Source organism: Anticarsia gemmatalis, chromosome 17 (genome assembly GCF_050436995.1).
Source record: "Anticarsia gemmatalis isolate Benzon Research Colony breed Stoneville strain chromosome 17, ilAntGemm2 primary, whole genome shotgun sequence".
NCBI classification, from domain to species: domain Eukaryota; kingdom Metazoa; phylum Arthropoda; class Insecta; order Lepidoptera; family Erebidae; genus Anticarsia; species Anticarsia gemmatalis.
Window position 1 is genome coordinate 4,500,585 of NC_134761.1, and position 21,127 is coordinate 4,521,711.

Here is a 21,127-nt window from a genome sequence, read left to right on the forward strand (position 1 = left end):
CGTATGCCTTTGTTTCCGGGGGAGGCTCAGTCAACTGCCCCTCTTCACAAGATGCCACAATGGAGCTGTAATCGTTCGCAATAGTTACGTACTTGTGTATGCTTGTGTACTTTACTTATAGGATAATAGTTGCCTGTTTAAGAATTGGACTAAGAAAATGTTCTTGTGTTGTCGTATGATATGAATTTGACAATGTTAGGTAATTGTTTGTTTCCGGAAGCTTGTAGCATAAGTAAATATAGTTTTTTTAATTGGCCATATTTTACAATAAAACCACTGTATCCTTTACCTTTTCAAACAAAATAACCGATACAAGCAGCGACAGTGAGTAAAAGCAAAACAAAGAGTTTCAAACGAACAATTTAAACGGTTGAAACGGAGCTGAAAACAAAACGTGTGGTGCTTTCGCGTAATTTTTAGCTGTGAAAATGTTCTGTGATGTGTTGGCTATAAATTCTAATCCGACGTCATTTAGGAGAATGGGGCTCTCTATGTTCAGAGCAGTAGGCCTACTATGTTTCGTTACAATTTCGACGCTTGATAACTATCGCATTTGAAACTATAGTACAAAAAGACATGAATGAGTATAAGGTTTTCGAAGACAATGTCCAGGATAGAGCAAATTGGAGGAAAAAGAGTAAGCATGCTGACCTCACTACCATATGGTATTCATAGCATGTAAAAGAGAGACATAACTATCACATGTTAAATCACTTGTCACGATCAAAAATTTATTGATTTTTGATTTCGTACTTTTGCGAACCACTAGAATTAGAAGATTGTATTCAAACGAAGTTTGGAAATGAAAAAAATCACAGTAAGACTCAACCGATTTTGTTTAGTTTTCGATAAACTATAGAAGGCGGACTGTACCTCGATTCTCTACCACTATCGACTACCGACAACCGGCTAGCTATCGAATTATGACATTTAGAATGTACTGCCAAAATGTTTCCTACGACACCCGTCAGAGGCGCTGATCAGATTTTAATACAAAATTTCTCGATGACAGTTCGGTTGTCGGTAGTCGATAGTGGTAGAGAATCGAGGTACTGTTCGTTGCAACAAACCGTGGTAAACGTTCACATAATAGATGATACCATGTGACGCGTTGTGAGTGCCCTGACCGTTGTGGACTCGCGAGTTTAGTGACGAATTAACTTGAAATGAACACAGCTGTTTAACTGTTAGCTTTGTGATGCTACTGTTTAGTCGCACTCATATTTTATATAGCATGAGATTAGGCCATTCAATCATTGTAAGTACGGTTTTAGTTATTTGGGGACATCCCGTGGATTGTGGTAACAATCATACGATTTTTGAAATGTCTTTATAACTTGTATATTTGCAAAACTTGTTTAAATAGGATGAGGACCATTTAAAATGATTTATAAAAAACCTCATCATATTAATAAAGCGTGGCATACATATTGTTCAATGGATAGATTTTTAGCTGCAAGATAGACTAACATCACGATTCAAATCCAGCTCCATAATAAGTTAAAGAGAAGCAAATATTTCCTAAACTAACATGCTCGCGCCGACACAATTTTCGTTCTGCAAGCGAAATCTGAAAGGCAATAAAGCATTTTTCCATAAAAGTCCGTATGAATGCATAGCAGTAGCGCACTTCGGCATCAAACTGATTATATTATACGCACTAGGTGCAATAGTGAACATTTCACCGATAGCGAGAAATTTTGTAGCGTTTTTTTTCATAAATGTCAGTTCAAAAGCTTAGTTTTCATTGGGGAATATTCGTTGCATACGATATCGTTTTGCGTAGCCGGAATGTACGCAGTGTATTTTTCCAAAAACATCTTAAATCTAATGTTGTCACCGTATAATGTGGTTGAGAAGATATTAGTACAAACTGTGTGTCAATTTTCAAAAAAGAAAAATGTACATTGGCCCATACAAAAGTGATCATTTTCTTTGTTATCATGTTGGTTTATAACTGTACTGTAGTATCATTAAGATTTTGTAAATTGTTACATGAAGAATCAATTAATGTAAAATGTTGTTCAACTTAAAAATTAATATTTGTACACAAAGCGTATGTATACCGAATACTATAACTGTATAACTTCATTGAAGTGGCTATTAAAATTCAGCGTTTTAGCTCGCTCTACATTCTAGATAGTTGAGCAAATTAAATTTGTTTTTGTTCCGTTCGAGTATTTCTGTACGAGTGGAGTTTTCGCGTACGAATAATAAACATTTTTCATATAAACACGTAGTAATGGAGTACAAGTATCAACACTTGGCTTACTTGTGAACTGACATTTGTTTACGTAATCACTGGTGTAAATCTAGATTTAATTTGTTGAATAGATAGATATTCCCGTCGAATGGTAATTTATCACCTCGAATCTTTTAACCATTTTCCACTGGCTACGGCTATTTTAAGCCACTTGTAGCATAAGGTTCGCTAATGGTACCGTGTTTTTTTATTAATCATTTATTATACAATCAATATACCATTATATATTATTACTTTTCCTATTGAAAAGGAAAACTGCATTATGTTTCATTCTTAACAAACTTCAGGCAAATTCAGGGAGATTCAATTCCTGAGCCCACGATATCGTTATCTTAACTAGCCACTGAATAACCAATTATCTCCTAATTGATTCAATTAAACAAGTCATAGTCCAATCTACCTAAATATGCATTAACTATGTTGTAATATTTGATGCCACTCGCTTCAGAAATTACATAATTATTAGGTCAATCCTAATCTCAAAATGGTCCGAATAGGACATTTTCGCGGCCCATTTTTGAAAGTACCTCTGTTATTAACTTTCTTAAATAAGGAAAATGGAGGCCTTAGTCCCTTTTTAGTGCCATTTGAGAATACTGCGATGGATAAAGATAAGGATAATACATTTTTAATTGAAATAATTATAGGCTATTTACTAATCATGGGATGACAACATTCTCGTGTTGTAGAGCCGTAAGATGACTGTCGATTGAAGTAAACGAGACGCTCAATGGTGTTAATGTTGGGTAAGGCTTCGCATACAAAGTGTTTTAGTGGTCTTTGTGTTGTTGCCTTATAATTTGAAAGTTTAACATATTGCTTTGGTAAATCAGAAAATAATTGATCCAGTTTCAAGATAAAATAAAAGAGCAAATGCTTTGTATTTTTCATCAATCACAGAATAAATTGTTGAATGTTTTTCGGTAAAATACATTGAACGTATTTCTACTAGCTCGAAAGCAATTTCGAGTGCTAAAAAGCTTTATTTAATGCAATATGTGCGAGAAAAGTAGTTCGTGTAAAATGTACGACGGAGCCGCTACGAACCACTACTTTCACATGGTTTTTGTGCACTTGCCCGGAACATTACAGCTGAATTCTTTGCTAGATTTTAATAGTCATATGTTTTTACAAGTATCGCCGAAAATGTATAAAGTTTTAGTCTAATTTTGTTGTAGCTATAAATATTTAAGGGTTAGAAGTGCTGATTTACATGGATATTTTAGGGGCCTATTTCCATTCTTGTGTTGACCTGGATATAGAGATGAAGGTCTATTCACACGGGCGCTATATCCATACATGTTAATAAAAAGCAGTAACTATCAGTAACAATCTTGTTTTTAATGTGTCGTCTAGGTAGTAAAATCTATAAATAGAAATCTTGTACAATACGACGATTTTAGTTTCATACACACATATTTATAGTTTACGGCTCAAAGGGTTGTTGAAAGTATAATAATTACAAACATAGTTGAGTGGTTGCCGTACAAACTTAATTGTTAATATAATAGGCCGTGAAACCGCACACTTTTGGGAGTTACGAAACTCTTTGTACACGCAACGCCTTAATGTCCGGATATTAAAGCTTGTTAGTACTACATAATTCACCCTCCCGTGTTCGTACAAAACTTATGAGCGGACGCCTAACTTGTTAAACATGTGAAAACTATAATCAACTTAATGGGAATACGGAGAATATGTTGCACAAGTTGTTTGAGCTAAGAAGCACAGGTTAGAAAATATTTTATGAGAGATTAGGCGATTATAGAGTCATTAAAAAACTTCTTAGAACGTAGTTTGCAAGATTTGGGACCAGTTTCACAGTTTATATACCTATGCTCAATAAAGTGACAGCCAATGTATCAAATCTATAAACAGAATTAAAGTTAAACCGCGCTAAATGCTCCTGAATTACATTGATTTACTAAAGCTTATTTTGTTACAAGTGTGCTTATAATAGTCTATCGAAAACAGTGGCAACGAAGAATATAGAAACGCATGCAACCTAACGTGAAAATATCATTTTATGAGTGAGATTACTTGTTAATAAATATTTTATTAAAAAAAAAAATATACGTCAGCTGTAAAGTCCCACCCAGGTAGTACAAATCAAAAAGGACACGCGAAATAACATGCCATTATTTCATTTCCTCGCATGCAACCTGTCGCGTCATTTGTTGACGCCACATGCCCATCATTAGGTCCCTATATTTATAAAGAAAAACCTTACAAAGTGCTCCTCCGTGTTTTATAATACATTTTTAAACTTAATGACTGCATTCACAGACCTTGAATGTGGTTCGCGTGACGTAGACCGCCTAGAACGACACGAATAATAACTGTGAAGGCAAATACACACGATGTTTGAAGTTTTATTTACAAATAAAAGGAAGCTTTTATGTGTAAGGCTGTTGAAATAGTAATACAAAATTATGGACTGTATGTGAGGCGCATTAGGAAAATGCTACGTCTTTCAATGCACTTGGTTACATTCATAGAAAATTACTTCACGTTTCTTTGTATTTCCAGTCTGTTATAATTATATATGTATATATTAATGAAATGAGCATAATCAGAAAAAAAGTAACTCAGTTTGTAGATTAATATTTAATATTATAATTGGTCTTTAATGCGATGAAAAAAATTGTTTAACCGACGTTTCCAATAAAATAATGAATCCTTAATTTATCATTAATTTTCAACCACGTTTAAGACGCATTGCCTTATAAGACTGTGTGTACAAGTCGCGAGAGTTTAAAATAGTTAAATATTGTTAATGATGATGACGAAAGTCGTCTTTGTTTCTTAAGTTATTTCTAGACCAAGAGAATATTTGTCCTCTGTTCGAGAACAATGTTAAATTATCTCATGTTCCAACTTCGTAGACCTTCCTAATGACACATAACCGTCATTCATAGCGGGAGGTGCCGATCACCTATTAACCCTTCGAAGGACATCATTTAAGTTTCATTAATCTCAATAATGTTTCATGATAAGTCCTTAAGATGTTGATGTGTTAATCTGTTTGCTTTTCACGGTTACATGCTTCTGTTTGTGTTTAATTTAGACTTGCCTTGCCGTTTCAATGTTTATCTTCTCATCATAAATATTGTTGGGAAGCTTTAAGTCTTGTTAGGATTTCATACAGAAGGGATAATTTATGATTACGTACTTACAAATTGAGAATGTGTTGACATAGTCTCTTGGTTACAACGAACTTGTATTATGAATAACTTTAACAGGCGCGGCTCTGTTTACATAAAAATGATTCCCAAATTACTAGTATGTTTTGGGTAGTAATTCCTTGATTCCAGGTTGCATATAGATGTTCAATATTTTTTCTTTAGTTTGATTATTCAGTACAATTTCCTTTCCTTGCGTAAATCCAGCGCAGAAATGACTGTCTGGTTAAAAAGCCTTAAGATGCGCGATAATGTAATAATAATTACTAAAAACAATAAATGTATTAATTTAATGTATAGCTTTAATTATTATTGTTCAAAGATAGATATACTAATTGTATGTATGTTTATGAATGAATAAAAAACAATAAAATAACATTACTTTCTAGATATAAAGAATCTATGAACTTAATTTACGAATGGACTTCTACAAAAAGTGTCAGCCACAGATTAGACATAAAATAATGAGAGTCGTATAATCTGTGGTCCATTCAGAAGAGGAGGATAGTTCCGCTAATTTATCATTGTGTTTATAGAGATTGTTCATGTCGTTGTGATAAGTACGTTATCGTATCTCCTCGTAACTGTTAAAGCCTAAGGATTTGGACTATTAAAAAGCATTTAAATGTACAAGATAGTAATGGCAGTATTATCGCCCCCCATTATAATTATATAGACTAACGTTGTTAATAGCGAAACGTAGGTGTTTTTCACCTACGTGGTGTGACTTCGGGGATTACAGCTGTGGTTGTATTAGGTATGTATTTATGTATTTACAAAACGGTAATTGTACTACGATTTAGGTACAGCAGAAAACAAACGTGTGTATCTCTACAGTAAGACATATCATAATAATAATCAGCACGTAATAACAAAATTACAACTTTTATACTCGTATATGTCTCTCAAATGTTAAAAAACACTCGATACAATCGAGTCAAAAGTCTGTTTATAATGCAGTTTTTTTCGGCAAAGGCGTTCGGTTAACATCCTTCCTTCCTTCAAACAGGAATGAATGACAATGAAGTTTGATGACGTAATTTGACATGAACTTTATCGTTATATTCTGACCGTCAGTCTGTTGAACTGCCTCGAAGTTTCCTAGTTAATATTAAAATAATGAATCGTCTCACCTTAAGGCTATAGGTGAAGATAAAACAATCTCGAAAATTCGCCCAGTGTGCCCAGTAAATAGTTTAAATATTGATTTTTAGAGCAAGATGGTCGGGCTATTATGTAAAGCTGTTCTGTGTAACGAAAGGATAAGCCTATTTGAATGATTTAATAAAAATACGAAGTTTATTTCAAAGTAATAGATATAACGACTTTGAAAGAGAATTAGGCGTAAAAATGGGACAATGATGAATTATTATTTATCAATTATGGTAAAATTTATAACAAGCAATTGAGTTTTAACTAATAACATATTCCCTAGTACAGTTATGTACTTGCGATCCTTCAGATTAGGTTAGATTGTAACTAAATTTTTTTCCTCGTGAAAAATTCTTAGTAGTAGTTTTATGTTCTTCTTCTTCGTGTCAAAGTTTTTTTAGTTTTATGTTGAAACATAGTAGAATCCCATATAATCATTACACATAAACGTGGACGCACATAATGTCAATCGTAAAGAAAACTATCTTAGGTACTATATAAATTATTCATAGTTATAGAACACTAAACTTCGTATAATAAAAACGACGACAAACGATCTAGAACAAGGTTATCATTGAAAATGTGCATCTTATTACTTAATTAGAACATAGAGATTTGCATATAATGTACATGCATGCATTGTGATCAAATAATTACGAACAATTGTCTACCATTGTTATGTTAATACATAAGTTTATTCACGGTTTATTCCCTGATGTCATCAAGCAATATATAACAAGGTATAATGAAGATTGATACTTAAACTTCATACTTTATTATTGCAATGATTTATGAGCTGTAAATTTTATAATAACAACGTATTCATTGTGAAACACGTGTGGAGGTAATTTATACCATGCGCCACTTATCAATATGAATTGTTGCATCATAAATTGTATAAACTACATATATTATTTGTTTTACTTGACAACTTGATAGCGGAAAAGTCTTTAGCAACTACTACTTTAACTATTCTTGTAGTATGTTTATAATTTGTCATTTCAAATTGTCGTGTTCACATTAGCAGTCAACGCGGCTCTCGTTAAGGTTTAAGCATTGACAACAGTTCGGATTATATTTGTGACTTGACCCGACCTACCTACGTCAAGTGTCAATTTTACCTAAATTCCCTTAGCAATAGACATAGGATTCGGTGAAACCTAAAAATATATTGACGAAGATTTGAGCTGAAAAAAGGTAGGTTCACGAAATGCTATTTGTGAATTACAAAGTGTGAACGTGTTATTTGAGAAATACCTGCTGTTAAATTTATTAAAATGTAGGTAGCCTTCTAATTTCAAATCGAATTTGGTTGCTCAAAACTCGGTGCAAGAAGTCGGAATCAATTTTAAAACATGTAAACAGTCAATGCACAGCAATTTCTTGGAGTGCAAGTGTGGTGAGGTGAAGTACACAATAGCTGGCACCGTAGACGGCGAAAGCCACGAATGGCGACGAATCCGCGCGTACAATGCTACCTATTTGGGACGAGACGAGCACCGCGAAAATAGACTTAGTGAAAAATCGATATGGAGGTGCTGAGCCCGCGTACTTACTTGCTCGCTCTTTAAAATTGTGTCAAGTTTTATTACTTTCTGTGAGTATTGACGTGACGTCACCTGGCTTCGGTTGCTCCCGCTAATTGCTTTAAATACTTCGTGTTACTTTAATATACTTGAAGAATCTTTATTGTGAATAACTTATGAGAATATCTGGCATAATCTAAAACATATTAACAACAAATTAAGTAAAACATAACTTGCATATTCCCACGTATTCATCGGAGTAATTAGCTAACATAATAAAGTCGTCAATGTAAACTAGTTAGTCATGTTCAGTGAAGGCTCAAGTAGAAGCCACTAAGAACACACCGCTAAGTGAATTTTGAACTGTAGTTCATGTGGGAGTTGCTCAGAGAGTCATTAATCAATCAGGGCTCGAAGCGAATCAATCATAGGCCCTTACGCCGCATTGATTTTACGGACGCTACTGGTCAAAGGTTTTTGATTCTAATAAACGTCAAATTACTAAAATAAATAGATTTACGACTACTATTATTAAAAATTTAAGACAAGACGTTGAATAAAATAAAATAAAGTAAAGTAAAGAAGAAAACATATTGTGACGCTTAATAGTTCATTAAATTTTCATAAAGATCGTGAAATCCTCTAAATAATGTGTTCAACTTAACCTTTCATCAACCGAAACGGGGAATGTTACGTAAGTCTGTAATCCTTTGTATAAATATCCCTAACAGTAGACATGTTATGTAATACGATTGTCCACCCACAGTTCAGTTGTAACAATATTAGTCCCGTTACTCCGTTACTGCCGTTGTCTTAGGAGAACAATCGGGCTTCTCGAACGCAAATTAGATTTTCTCTGGCTGTGAATAGTTTTAAAAGCTACGTTGATATTTCTTTTTAGAATAAAGTTTGGTATAAAAAGCTCTGGCCATTAGCATTATATAACGTATTATAGTTGGATCATTTTGTTTCATGCTAGATAATGAATAGCACCTGTAATGCCATAATAATATTAAATGAGAATGTTTGTTTGTCCCTCTTTTACGTCAAGATGGCTGAATCGTTCTGGATACAATTTGGCGTGGATACATTTTAAATCGGAGAAAAACAATTAAAATAGTTAATTAGCAAAGAGTCTTTATTCTGCAAAGTAAACTGAAATTTTTAGTAAAAATCTTTCCTTCGCGGCAAGGTGTGTTAACCCATTTCACGTTAATCAGTTCAAATTAAACTGTTTCGCCAGTTACTGCGGTTTAACCTCCCAACTTTATAATTAAGTTCATCATAATACGTCTTATGAAAATCATAAGCGGTTTAAGATGATTCAGTTTGCGTCGATTAAATAATATTCAATTACCCTCTGATCTATTTGACTAATTTGACGTCTTTGATTATGAATTTGCTTTGGGATATCAACGCCAATTAATTTCAATTTACCTTCCATGTACATTAATTGAGGAAAATCAATAGACCTGGCTTATCTTGAAATTTGTGGACGGAAATTTTGAAGAAAATAATTTAATAGAGTTTCAATTTACTATACCGGTATTGGCGAGGTTTATAATTTGCGAGATTTTTGAAGTAGGTACTAGCAGCTAGGCCCAACTTTAACTACAAATTCAACACGATACCTCCAGGAATCATTGTACCCGTTGGTGGAAATCGCATGCAAATCGGTTTAGTAGATTTAGACTCGCGAACAGACAGACAGACGCGGACATTATTTTATAAATATGTAATAGTTATTACACTTATTTAGTATTCAGGTATTATATATAAATAATGCAAGGAAAAAGGAAGGGAATTTAACGAACAAGGGCATAAACAAGCGCAGGGAAGCTGTAGATATAAATTTAAGATTAGATATAAGTCGATAATGATGATGAAGGGCCCTTCAGGCGTCAACAACGCATAAGGGCTGTCAACAGATTTTGCCGAGATAAAAGAAAATTCTTTTAAAATTTCAGCTTATTTATGGAAAGGTTGATGAACTCTGTTTTTGTCGAAAAAAAAACGTTGATATAAAACATAAATAGATGTTCTGTAATTTTACGAAACTTTTCTATTTGTTGTGTAAGACCCATGAACTATTAGCACCTACGTAGCACGGTCCATTTGTATAATTATTCAGTTATTTTATTTATCTAAAATGATTTTAGCTGTAGATATGTTAGATTACATAGTTACCGGCCAGGATCAAAGGTTCCCTTGCACAGGAAAAAAAAATCCAGATACTATAAAAGAGCAGTTTAATGCTCATTAACCATTAACGTATCGCATAATTAATAACCTTGCCGTAAACGAAGCAACTCGTTTCATCCCATAGTATTCTGTTATTGAACATTAATTAAGGTTTTGTTTAAAATAACGTGTATATTTGCTGTAAAATACAAATGAGCCGCTTATACCACGTTGCGTTTACCGGAATGTTACCAATATATACCTTCTGGGTTAAGCCACCTATATCAGGACATTCTATAGATGGGTAGAATTCCCGATGAGGGCTGATGTCAGGCAGGTTGTAAAAATATCAGCTAAATCCCATGGACAGCATATTTTGAGAAAGAAATCATGTTGCGTCAACTCCACTTAACGTAGGGTAAGGGCAAGACATAAAAGAATATTCTATAGATGGGTGTTCTTTTGGTGGCCCATGAACTCAGCCTTAGAAAGCACGTTAAAAAACGACCATAGTTGTCGATTAGGAAAATAGTTATGTTGTAGACGGTCCGATAGCTCAAATAACTTGAATTAAGTTGACCAATGGCTACAGAAAAGTAAAAAGAAAAGCAATACGACTTTAACCAAACACGGTATATTGCGCGGCAAATTTTTGAAACAATAATGCATACGTTTATCGGGTTGTGCAGACGTGGAATGAATGTTTTTATTGTTTTTATCTGTTCGTGCGATTGGTATGCCGGTTATGTTTGCGTTTTACGGCTTTTGGTTTAACAGGACACATTTTTGCAGTTGATATTTGTGTTAATAGGATCGACATATTTTTGAAAGCTGTCGTAAATGAAACTTAAAAAAATAGGAGATAAGATGCTAAAATCGAAATTTGCAATAACTAATTCTGTGCAATTTTCTACTATCGGTGTTATCGAGTATCGGAAGGTTGACATTAAAAATATACTGAAAAATTAGTTTCTGCTGTATCCGCTAGAGACGCTGATTAGGTTTTGATATAAAATTTGTCGATAGCTGGGCGATAGAAGTAAGAAATCACTACTCTTTTTATAATTTACTTAAAAAAATAACCATATATTTAGAAAATGACACAGCTCTAGAAGGTATGCAAAGTCCCCAGCTCGCAATTGGCAAGCGTGGTGGACTCAAGGCCTAACCTCTCCCTTAGTACGGGAGGAGACCCTTTCCCAGGAGTGGGACATTAACGGGTTAAATTTAATTATTTATAATATTTAGAAAATAATCGGCTCATAAACTTTGCGTTTTCCGATTACACGTTAACAAAGGAAAATATAATATATTGAAGACTATCTAAAAGTCGACAATAAACGTGTGTAAAAGCCGTCGTACGTCACGATGAGCGGTGATCCGTCACGACGTGCCGCCTTCCCTACGTGATCGTTCGTGCTAAACTTACTGTCTGCAAGACGAAACGGTACTGATAAATAAAGGACATGAAGATAGATAGTTTAACAATAACCAGCTCAATTTATGTTTTCTAGAAATCAAGCCAAATTTATAATACTACTAGCTGACCGGGCAAACGTTGTTTTGCCATATGAATGACAAAATGACACTTAGGGGTCTGAAAAATAGATGTTGGCCGATTCTCAGACCTACTCAATATGCTCACAAAATTTCATTAGAATCGATCAAGCCGTTTCGGAGGAGTATGGCAACGAAAATTGTGACGCGAGAATTTTTTATATTAGATTTACGTTTTGTATGATTATTATTTAATATTAGCGGCCCGAGACGGCTCCGTCCTAATCTTAACGAATTATACCTTTCTCGGGAGTCACTCAAACTATTAGTGAATATCGCGTGAAAATCCGTTCAATATAGTTTAAGCTTATTGCAAACAGAGAGGCAGAAATACAGACAGACGCGGCGGGAAGGCTCGGGGGGAAAATTATAATAAAATGTCCGCTATATAATTTATATTGCTTTATGCTACGAATTAAATTCGCTTAATCCTTTATTTGACTCCAAATTAGAAGAAAAAAGGTCAGGCAATGTCACTGGGCCATTTATTTCTCCATCTACATTCTACATCAAGACTAAACCTATGTTTACAAAGCACTAATAACAGAAGTGTACAGCAAGCTACATAATTATTTCAATAACCTACCACACTGTTTGCCGTCGAAGGCGGGGTTACGATAACTTATACTATGTATGTATTACAATGTACATGCACTACAGGTCAATAGAATGTTCTAGAACAATATTAATAGAGATATTTGCCGCACAAATTGGTGTTGCGTAGTGTTATTAGCGCCAAATTGGGGTCACAGGCCAGTATTATCATGCATTAGTATTCAATAGGCGCCAACATAACTATTAAACGATCAACATAAAACTATTAAAATTATTGTTAGAACTAAAAGGAATCCTATTGTGAAATTTGTGGACAAAGCTGGTGGTGATTTCAAATCTAGGTTTGTTCACTTTTCTGTTATAGCACTGTTGTAGCGCGATTCTCTACGGTCTGTAAAGTTTGACATTTTAATTGTATAACAAAAACAGTTCCCTCGGCCCCCGCTAGAGGTGCCTATCCGTACAAATCGTAAATCGTACTTTCATACAAAATTGATCGATATTTAGCCGATTTTTGACAGTCGCTAGTAGTCGCAGTGAAACGTACCTACTACAGATATTTTAACCAAAATGTTAAGGTACTTATGTGATGTGTTCCAGTTATTAAGACTTTTAAAAGCTTTTTATACAACTATTTAAAGTTCTGATGAAATGGCGATGTTTATTCAGAAAAGTCTTTATATGGAATTAAAAAAACAGTAATTGAAGTCGCAGGTATACTTACATAATAAGTTCATAATACAAGAAACATTTTTCGTTACGAGAATTTTATCCGACCAAGTTGGGAAAAGCTATGAAATGTTTCGAATGTTACAAAAATAAATGTATGGTATGTATTTGTAGGCATTCTACTTTGGCCAGAAACTTTATTAACGACTCTATGGAAATATCTCGAAAATTACTTTAGCTTTATAAGCGAACAGAAAAGTTACGAGAGTGTATTCAATGTTCGACCTTATTCCTTGCTGATTTCCGCAGTTTCTGATCATTTAGGAAATATGGGAATAAAAATATTGATATAGCTAACGATGATTCACATACGTTTTATTGAATTAGTCGTAGGAAAGTTTAGGAAACGGTCCTACTAATCATTACTCCATAGGTTGAATTGTAATTGTTAGGTAGTTTTAGATTTTTATTTGACTTTTTATAATAATATGATCCTACCATCGATGATTAAATCGGTGCTTTATTGATACGGTTTCTGTATTCCACCTATTCAGATCTTCAGATTCGAGTTAATGATTCTAGTTAAATAATGGATACTCAATTCGAATGTTATGGTTTTTTCTGATATTTGCTGTTACATAAAAATAGGTTTTTGAGGTATTAATCAATGTAAACTGTCTAATTTTCTTGCGGTTAGTTATTATCGTTAACCGATTCTTACATTTACAAAAAGCCAGACTAATTTTCTTCTCCGTTTTGGGTCACAGTAATATAATAAAGTCGGATTTTTTATCAAATTATAATTTGCTCTGTTCTGAAATTAGCTGGCCGTCAATTTGCGGACTGAATCTAGGACAAGTGGGATCCTAGGAGGGATCGACAAGCAATCTATCAACCTTATATGAGGGTCTTAAAAAGTGACGTATATCAGAGCGAGTGAATCGTGTGTGCGAGTAATAGAGGAGGAATAATTAGGGAAATTGTTGAGGTTTTGTGGTTACACATATTGGTTTATTGTTTAATAGTTATACAACTAATATTTGTATATTTTACTTTGAAAGGAATATTGTAGTTTTGTATTTGAAACAGTATGCCGATTAGTTCTTTTAAGAATCTATCAATTATTGAAACATCGTTTTCAAAAATTAAGGTAATCCGTGTTGGACTTTCTATATAGGATTTCATTTGCTTAATTCTATATAGCTATTGAACTAGCAGTCGTTTTATAATTTAAAGCTACTATCTCATATAAGATAATCCCCGCTTAGATTAAGGAACATAAATCTCTACGTATATTAACTCCACAACTATACAGTTACGACTTGTGAACGTTAACGTTGACAGGTATATCCTAATTCCAGTCATTTTGTACTGAACAAGGGCAACCAGAGTAAATAGTATTGACATAATTTTACATACAATTTTGTAAAGTTCAGCTTACTTCGGGTCTAAACGTGACCAGCTTAACATTATAAAACGGACGACAGTCGGATTCACCGTATCACTCTAACTTATTTCAATTTTAAATTCGGCCTTTCTAAGTAAGACTTATAAAGTATTACATTATCATAATCTTGAATCATTAGAAAGAAATATTTTATTAATTAGAGTGCTTTACACAACGGAGAGTATTAGATTAAAAAATAATTGGATTAAGATAACTTGTAGAAAATCATTCCTAGAAGCTTAGAATTAAGTTTGTCTATACTCTCTCGCTTATAATCTCGTAGGTATACTGAGTCATCTAACAAATTGAGGTATTTTATTATTTTAAATAAACGTGTATAATAAGCAATAATCTTAATATTGGTGTAATTTTTTTTTAATTACATTTTGTCAGTTGAGTCATTATTCTTAGGAGGTATCGAAATGTAAAGAATATGTTTGTTTTAAAGCTCTGATCTTAATAATTACTCATCCATCAATATATTCACGTCAAAACGTCTCTAGTAAATAGCCTGCTTAATAACTAATTTCCGTAACATTTGGTTTAAACAGTGAATAATTTGTTTCAAAACGCAACTTTTATCTATGTTGAATCGGTCATAAATCGCAACATTGCAACCGCACTAAAGTTAGTCAGTTGTGCATGAAATCGATCAATCAAAACAACCCGTAATTGTCCACTGATTTTGTCATTTTCATTGGCTATTATTATGAATGATGGGACATTCGTAGCACAATTATTTTTATACGCATCAACAGATTATCGTATCACTACAAAATACGAGTTCTATAATATGATAGTTTTTAGGAATTACGTGAACTAAATTATCTACGATAGGTTTTCCAGTAATAATTTTAAAAATAAGCGTTATTATACGCTTTTCCACTGATATTTAGCAGTGAAACGTCCCGTTTCATATTTAGGGCAGCGAAGATTGGGAGGAATGGGAAATAATTTGAAGTCGCAACAAAGGTAACTTTCGATTCTGCTCGGAACTTTTGTTCCATACACGTCCCGCGCTTTAATACCAAACCATTTTTAAATATAAACGAGAAAACTTTTATGTGTTCATCATTACATGTAAAAAGATATTTTTTCAACCGAACATGAACTTTCTGAATGGCGCAGTAATTAAAATGACATTTGTGATTTAGAAAATAAAGATTCCGTGATGGTGTGACTCGGACATCTTGATAAAATGTCAATAGCAGAGTGCAGCGTCGCGGAATGAGCACGACTTGAACTGGCGGATCAACTTTTAATGAAATAACGGACTTAATCGCTAATCTTGCAAGCTGTCGCGAACACTTGTTAAAAATATCTCGGAAATATTACACTTACATTTTATTATATTTTTTCTTTTCCGCCCTCCAAGCGGTTTTGAAGCAATTCCTTATTAATCGTGTCCCTCTTTAAATTCGTTTCCGGACGAAGTATGGAAAACACCACCATTTGTTTGATTACTTTGTTAAGAACTTTATGTTGTTTGGAAATTATAGTTCAGTTACTACAAAATTATACCCTTTACTGACACACTGCAGTTTGTAGGTTAAACCTTAGATCGTGGCCTTATACGTAAGGGAACCTGTTGTACCTAGGCCGGTTTTTTAGAAATATATTTTTTATTGTGATTTGACGTGCAGCACACAAATCATGTTTGCATATTTTGAAATGTCAATTATTTGGGTACTCACCAAAAAAATATCAGAAATGTATATTTAATACTTACATAATATTTTTAAATTTAAAAAAAAATGGGAAATGTGGCCAAGGTACAACATACCCTATGTACCTAGGCCAGTAGTACGTTGTACCTAGGCCACATTGAAATTTGGGGGTAATTTAAGCAAATTATCAAGTTTTGTTAACTAAAATCATTTTATTGGATTTATTACAGTACACAGTATTATTACAGTATACAGTATTTAACAAAACATTTAAAAAATTCTCAAATGATCAAAATTTTAAAATGATAAAAATTAAAATAATATTCATAGCTTTTTTTTATGCTTTTCAAACAAAATATTTAAACAAAAACAACTAACTTTGGCCACCGTTTCGTAACATCACATCGCTGCGCCTGCCAAACTCCATATGTGTATTTTGATGTTAAAAAAATGAATATTGTGTCCCAAATAAAAAAAAAAGTTTTCCAAAATCTCACAAAAGACACATGTGGAACTTGGCAGGCGCAGCGACGATATCACATAATATAATATAACAAATCAATATACCTATATAGCATAGCAACGGAAAACAAAATATTGAACAACTAGCTGACCCGCGCAACTTCCCTTGCGTCACAAAAGAAAGAATGGGTCATAATTTTCCCCGTTTTTGTAACATTTTTTACTGGTACTCTGCTCCTATTGGTCATAGCGTGATGATATATAGCCTTTAGCCTTCCTCGATAAATGGGCTATCTAAAACTGAAAGAATTTTTTAAATCGGACCAGTAGTTCCTGAGATTAGCGCGTTCAAACAAACAAACAAACAAACTCTTCAGCTTTATAATATTAGTATAGATTATCTTTACCTATATATAAATTATTATTTCTCTCTTAAATTTTAATCAGTCATTTGGACTAGCTATTATAAAAACACTATCAATAATGTAGATATATTATTCAGCCTTAAGCATTTAGTAGAAATCCCAGTACTTCTGTATCTCTGGAACATGATAAATTTCTCTGTTCTTGTTAACTTTTTGCGGGTTTTTAATCTCCTCTTTTTCAGGCCATTTCCAGTTTTTAAGTGATTTTTGCATCGATTTCTGAAATAATAAAGATATTTAATTAGGAATATTATTACGTAAATGTGAAATAATTTAATAAAACATTCTCCTGGCCAAAGTACAACATCCAGGTTGTACCTTGGCCACTGGCCAAGGTACAGCTGATCGACAGTGACCGAGGTACAACACTACTCCAACTTCACTAAAACGGTGATTTTATATAGTTTAGAATTTAAGTATCTCGTAAGTTTTTTATTGTGTTGAGACTTGTAAAATCAAAGAACCGATAGCATATAACAGTTAAGTGACTATTAGAAAACTTTTAAAACTATTAGACTTCAAAATATATTAGAAATACTTACTTTTTCACACAAAAAAGTTTCAGCGTCGATAACACCAAACACCGGCTTAATGGCGGTATGCGACTAAATGCACATTGAATAGTCTGTAGTGACGTATCGAATACCGTAAACAGTAGAATTTAGTATCGCGCGAATATTTGAAAACGAGCCCAGTGGCCTAGGTACACATAGTGCCAAGGTACAACAGGTTCCCCTACATTTAATGTCTAATAAGAATATAATCAGAACACATTGGAATCTACCCATGAAGTCCTTAATGCAGAATTTAGTCAGACCTGTTCTTATTTTGGAACATTTATCATCATTACTTGTCTTGTTACTTGCAAACTTTTTTAATAAACCATTATACTGGCACGGACTCGGTTATTTATAACGATACAAGATACATTATAAACAGACTACGCTTGTTCGAAGTGTAGGGATTAGAAGCTTTCAAAAGATTAACTGGGACAGACCTCCGTCTGACCATTTCATTAAAACTTCCTCCCCGCCTATAGGCCCTAATTACATTCAAAACAAAAATCATTTCGTGACTCAATTATACGAGCGTGTAATGTATGAGTCATCCAAACGTGCGGATTAATTATGACAATGACGTACGTCACTTTGTACTTTTGCGGCGAACCTTCCCACGTACCGCGCTAACCGCCCCGTACCCAGGCGCATGGCGTACACGCCGTGTGTACACAATACACATACGAGTAGCACGAGTGCCACCGTGCCACGCTACTCAAGCGACAACACAACGACGCGACGCGCGATGTTCGTTCTGTTAAATTAATTTCAGCGCAGTGATCCGATTACCGCGGGGTCGATCAATTGTTGTTTCCTCTCCTTCTGTAATTCATTTGACTCATCCCTAATTATTATTTTTATTTGTTTCAGATAATACGACGGGAAGCAAGAGCTAACCTCACCTCACAAATTAATTAATTAATTAGTCTTAATACAAATCGAACAAACGACGAAGCGCCTTCAATCGATATTTCAATTACGCATTAGTTAGCTTATTAAATATAGAAGATACTTAGTTAGTGTACACAAGTGCCAAAGGTGGGAGGCGCGTGTCTGTCGCGCGTCTGTCGCCGTGTCGCGGGTCGCGTGTCGCGTGTCGCGTGGTGGCGTGTCTGTGCTGCGGTCGCGCTCGATGCGTGTGTGTAGTGCGGCGCGCGTGGGCCGGCAGCGGGCGTGAGTGAGTCGCGCGCGGTGCGCGTGGGGCCGGCAAGATTGAGGTGGTGGCCGGGTGCGGTTGGGGCAGGCGCGCGCGCGTGCGCCCGTTGCACGCGCTGGGCCGCGCGGCCGGTATGTTGGCCTCGCAGCGCTCGCAGTCCTGCAACGAGGAGGGCGCGTTCTTCGGGGCGCGCGCGCTGCGCCGGCCGCGCGGCAAGGGCAGCGGCAGCCCCACCTGCTAGGGGTACGCCATGTCGCTGCGCAGCCTACACCGGCGGCTCTCCTCCGCCAATAACACGTAAGTACCGACACACTCCTGCACATACAGATTTCTCTTTATCTACTTAATCAATGATTATGCTGATCTGAGCCAATGAGGTCGATAACTAATACGAATCGATTTGGGTAAGCAATTCATATTTATTCCAATTTGAAAGACGATCGAACTTACTCTAGCGACAAGTCATCAAAATGTCGAACGGGCGACCATCGGGATGTGAATATTCAATTACCGAACCTAAATCCAGAGCGCACTGCCATAAATTCGGTACGAGCGAGCAAAAATAGACCTTGCCCCTTTAAGATTTGATTGATTTCGGTTTTGTATTATTGGGTTTCCGCTCGTTATTACCTCGGGCGAGCACAATTAGAGGTCGGTAATCGTGGTATAATTTATGTAGATTTGAAAATGCACATCCTGAAGCAAAGTACACATACGAATATTTTTTGTCCCTAAAATTATATATAATTTACTAACCCGAAAAGCGATAATTTTATCCAAAATATTGATACCAAAATGCCGTCCAAACGTACATAAATCATTTTGATTGACGCATCAAAGGGTTAGGTTGATGTTCTGACAAGGTTGCGAGGGGGCAGTGATTGTTGTCGGAATTCGCGATCGGACGTCAGTTGGGTGTAAATTGACGGCCTACAATTATTGGCACGTACACCCTACCTCACACTGAACAGGCTGAACATTTGCATTCATCATTGATGCATCGGAAGCTAGATATCGTATTATGATTTGCCGCTTTCAATTAAACCTCTATTTACATTTGTAGCTTGTGTTGTGCTGCACGGAAGGAAACTGATATTATGCAAACGACTAATTGGAATATTTGCATATTTACCCACAAAAAGATTAAAATCCTTCGAGCTTTGAATTTGCATATTTAAGTATAGGCACTCACTCATTTGCTACATGTGACGCCATGGGATTTATACTTCATTTTCATTTAAAAATGTTTCTTTCCAACTAAGCTAAATATAGGTACAAATAATATTACGGATTAATTTGCGTTTACATCTATTTATTCTTTATCGAAAGTTATTACCAATTGAAAAAAATCCGATGCACGTATGTACAAATATTTTGAGTTTCCGCCATAAATCTCTAATCGAGTACCATAAATAAAAGAAATCGCGCAACACTCAATTTATTTATTATATCTATAAACCTCCCTTTGGTATGATTTCGCTTAAACGTATGAAGTCCAAACATAAAAGCGGCAAAATTCCCAACCCGTAAGTAAATTGTTGTGCCCTTTTTATGGGTAATCTAAAGAAAACATTGATTGGCTTTATGTGGTGGGGCTTCAATTTTACGAGGTGATATGTGGATTTATATTATGTGTATTTTTATTAAAAGTAATGAACAATATTTATGTTTCAGTAAAAGTTATAGGTAGTATATCTTAGTTAACAGTGTAATATTCGAAACACCACTGTATTCCGCACTCGCATTACAAGTTGAAGTGCATTATTCTATGTTAAGTTACAATTTCCTGAAAGAAAAATATCTTTATTACGCAAGAAAAACTAATTTAACTTTCACGCTCTTTTAAAATGATGGTTATTATCCGGTATAGTTGAAAATAATGACCATCCTATAGTTGCCGAGTAATAAGATACTACACAGACTGCTCTAGTCCGTAGCACACAAGAATGTAACGTAGCTTGAAACTTCGTAGAATTTCGTAGCAACGGTTTCTGTGATGTCTACGGCATAGCTACTTGAGAAGTTGCTAAGTGTAATTTAAACCTTATGTTCATGTGCAAACGGTTGAAAGTCGGAAGGTTGTTGTAGCAGTTGCTTAGGTCTTTGGCCAGCGTACAAGGGTCACACCGCAAAGTGGATTTCAAACCGCGTAGAATGTATTTCCGCCCTTTGGCTACATAGTGATGGCGGCGTATGTAGCTGTAAAAGTGCTATTGTTTAACCCACTTAGCGTTAATTAAAGCAACGGATCAGCGTTTTATTTTAATTATAATGTTGTACGTTAAGCACTTGATGTTAAACCAGTGTTTTTGACGAATAATTACGGAA

At 34.8% G+C, this 21,127-nt stretch overlaps 1 protein-coding gene across 12 annotated transcripts in view; it reads left to right on the plus strand.

Moving 5' to 3' along the window:
* Ih (hyperpolarization activated cyclic nucleotide gated potassium channel Ih) overlaps positions 1 to 21,127 on the plus strand; it is a 257,619-nt gene that overhangs the window by 17,673 nt on the left and 218,819 nt on the right. For 11 of the 12 annotated variants that reach the window (XM_076124864.1, XM_076124869.1, XM_076124873.1 and 8 more), the window contains exon 2: positions 18,514 to 19,096. In XM_076124864.1, coding sequence (XP_075980979.1) covers positions 19,050 to 19,096 — 47 coding nt within the window. In that variant the 5' untranslated portion in view covers positions 18,514 to 19,049. Of the gene's footprint in view, positions 1 to 7,623; positions 7,795 to 18,513; positions 19,097 to 21,127 lie in introns of those variants that run through there. The other variant, XM_076124867.1, reaches the window with a different exon arrangement.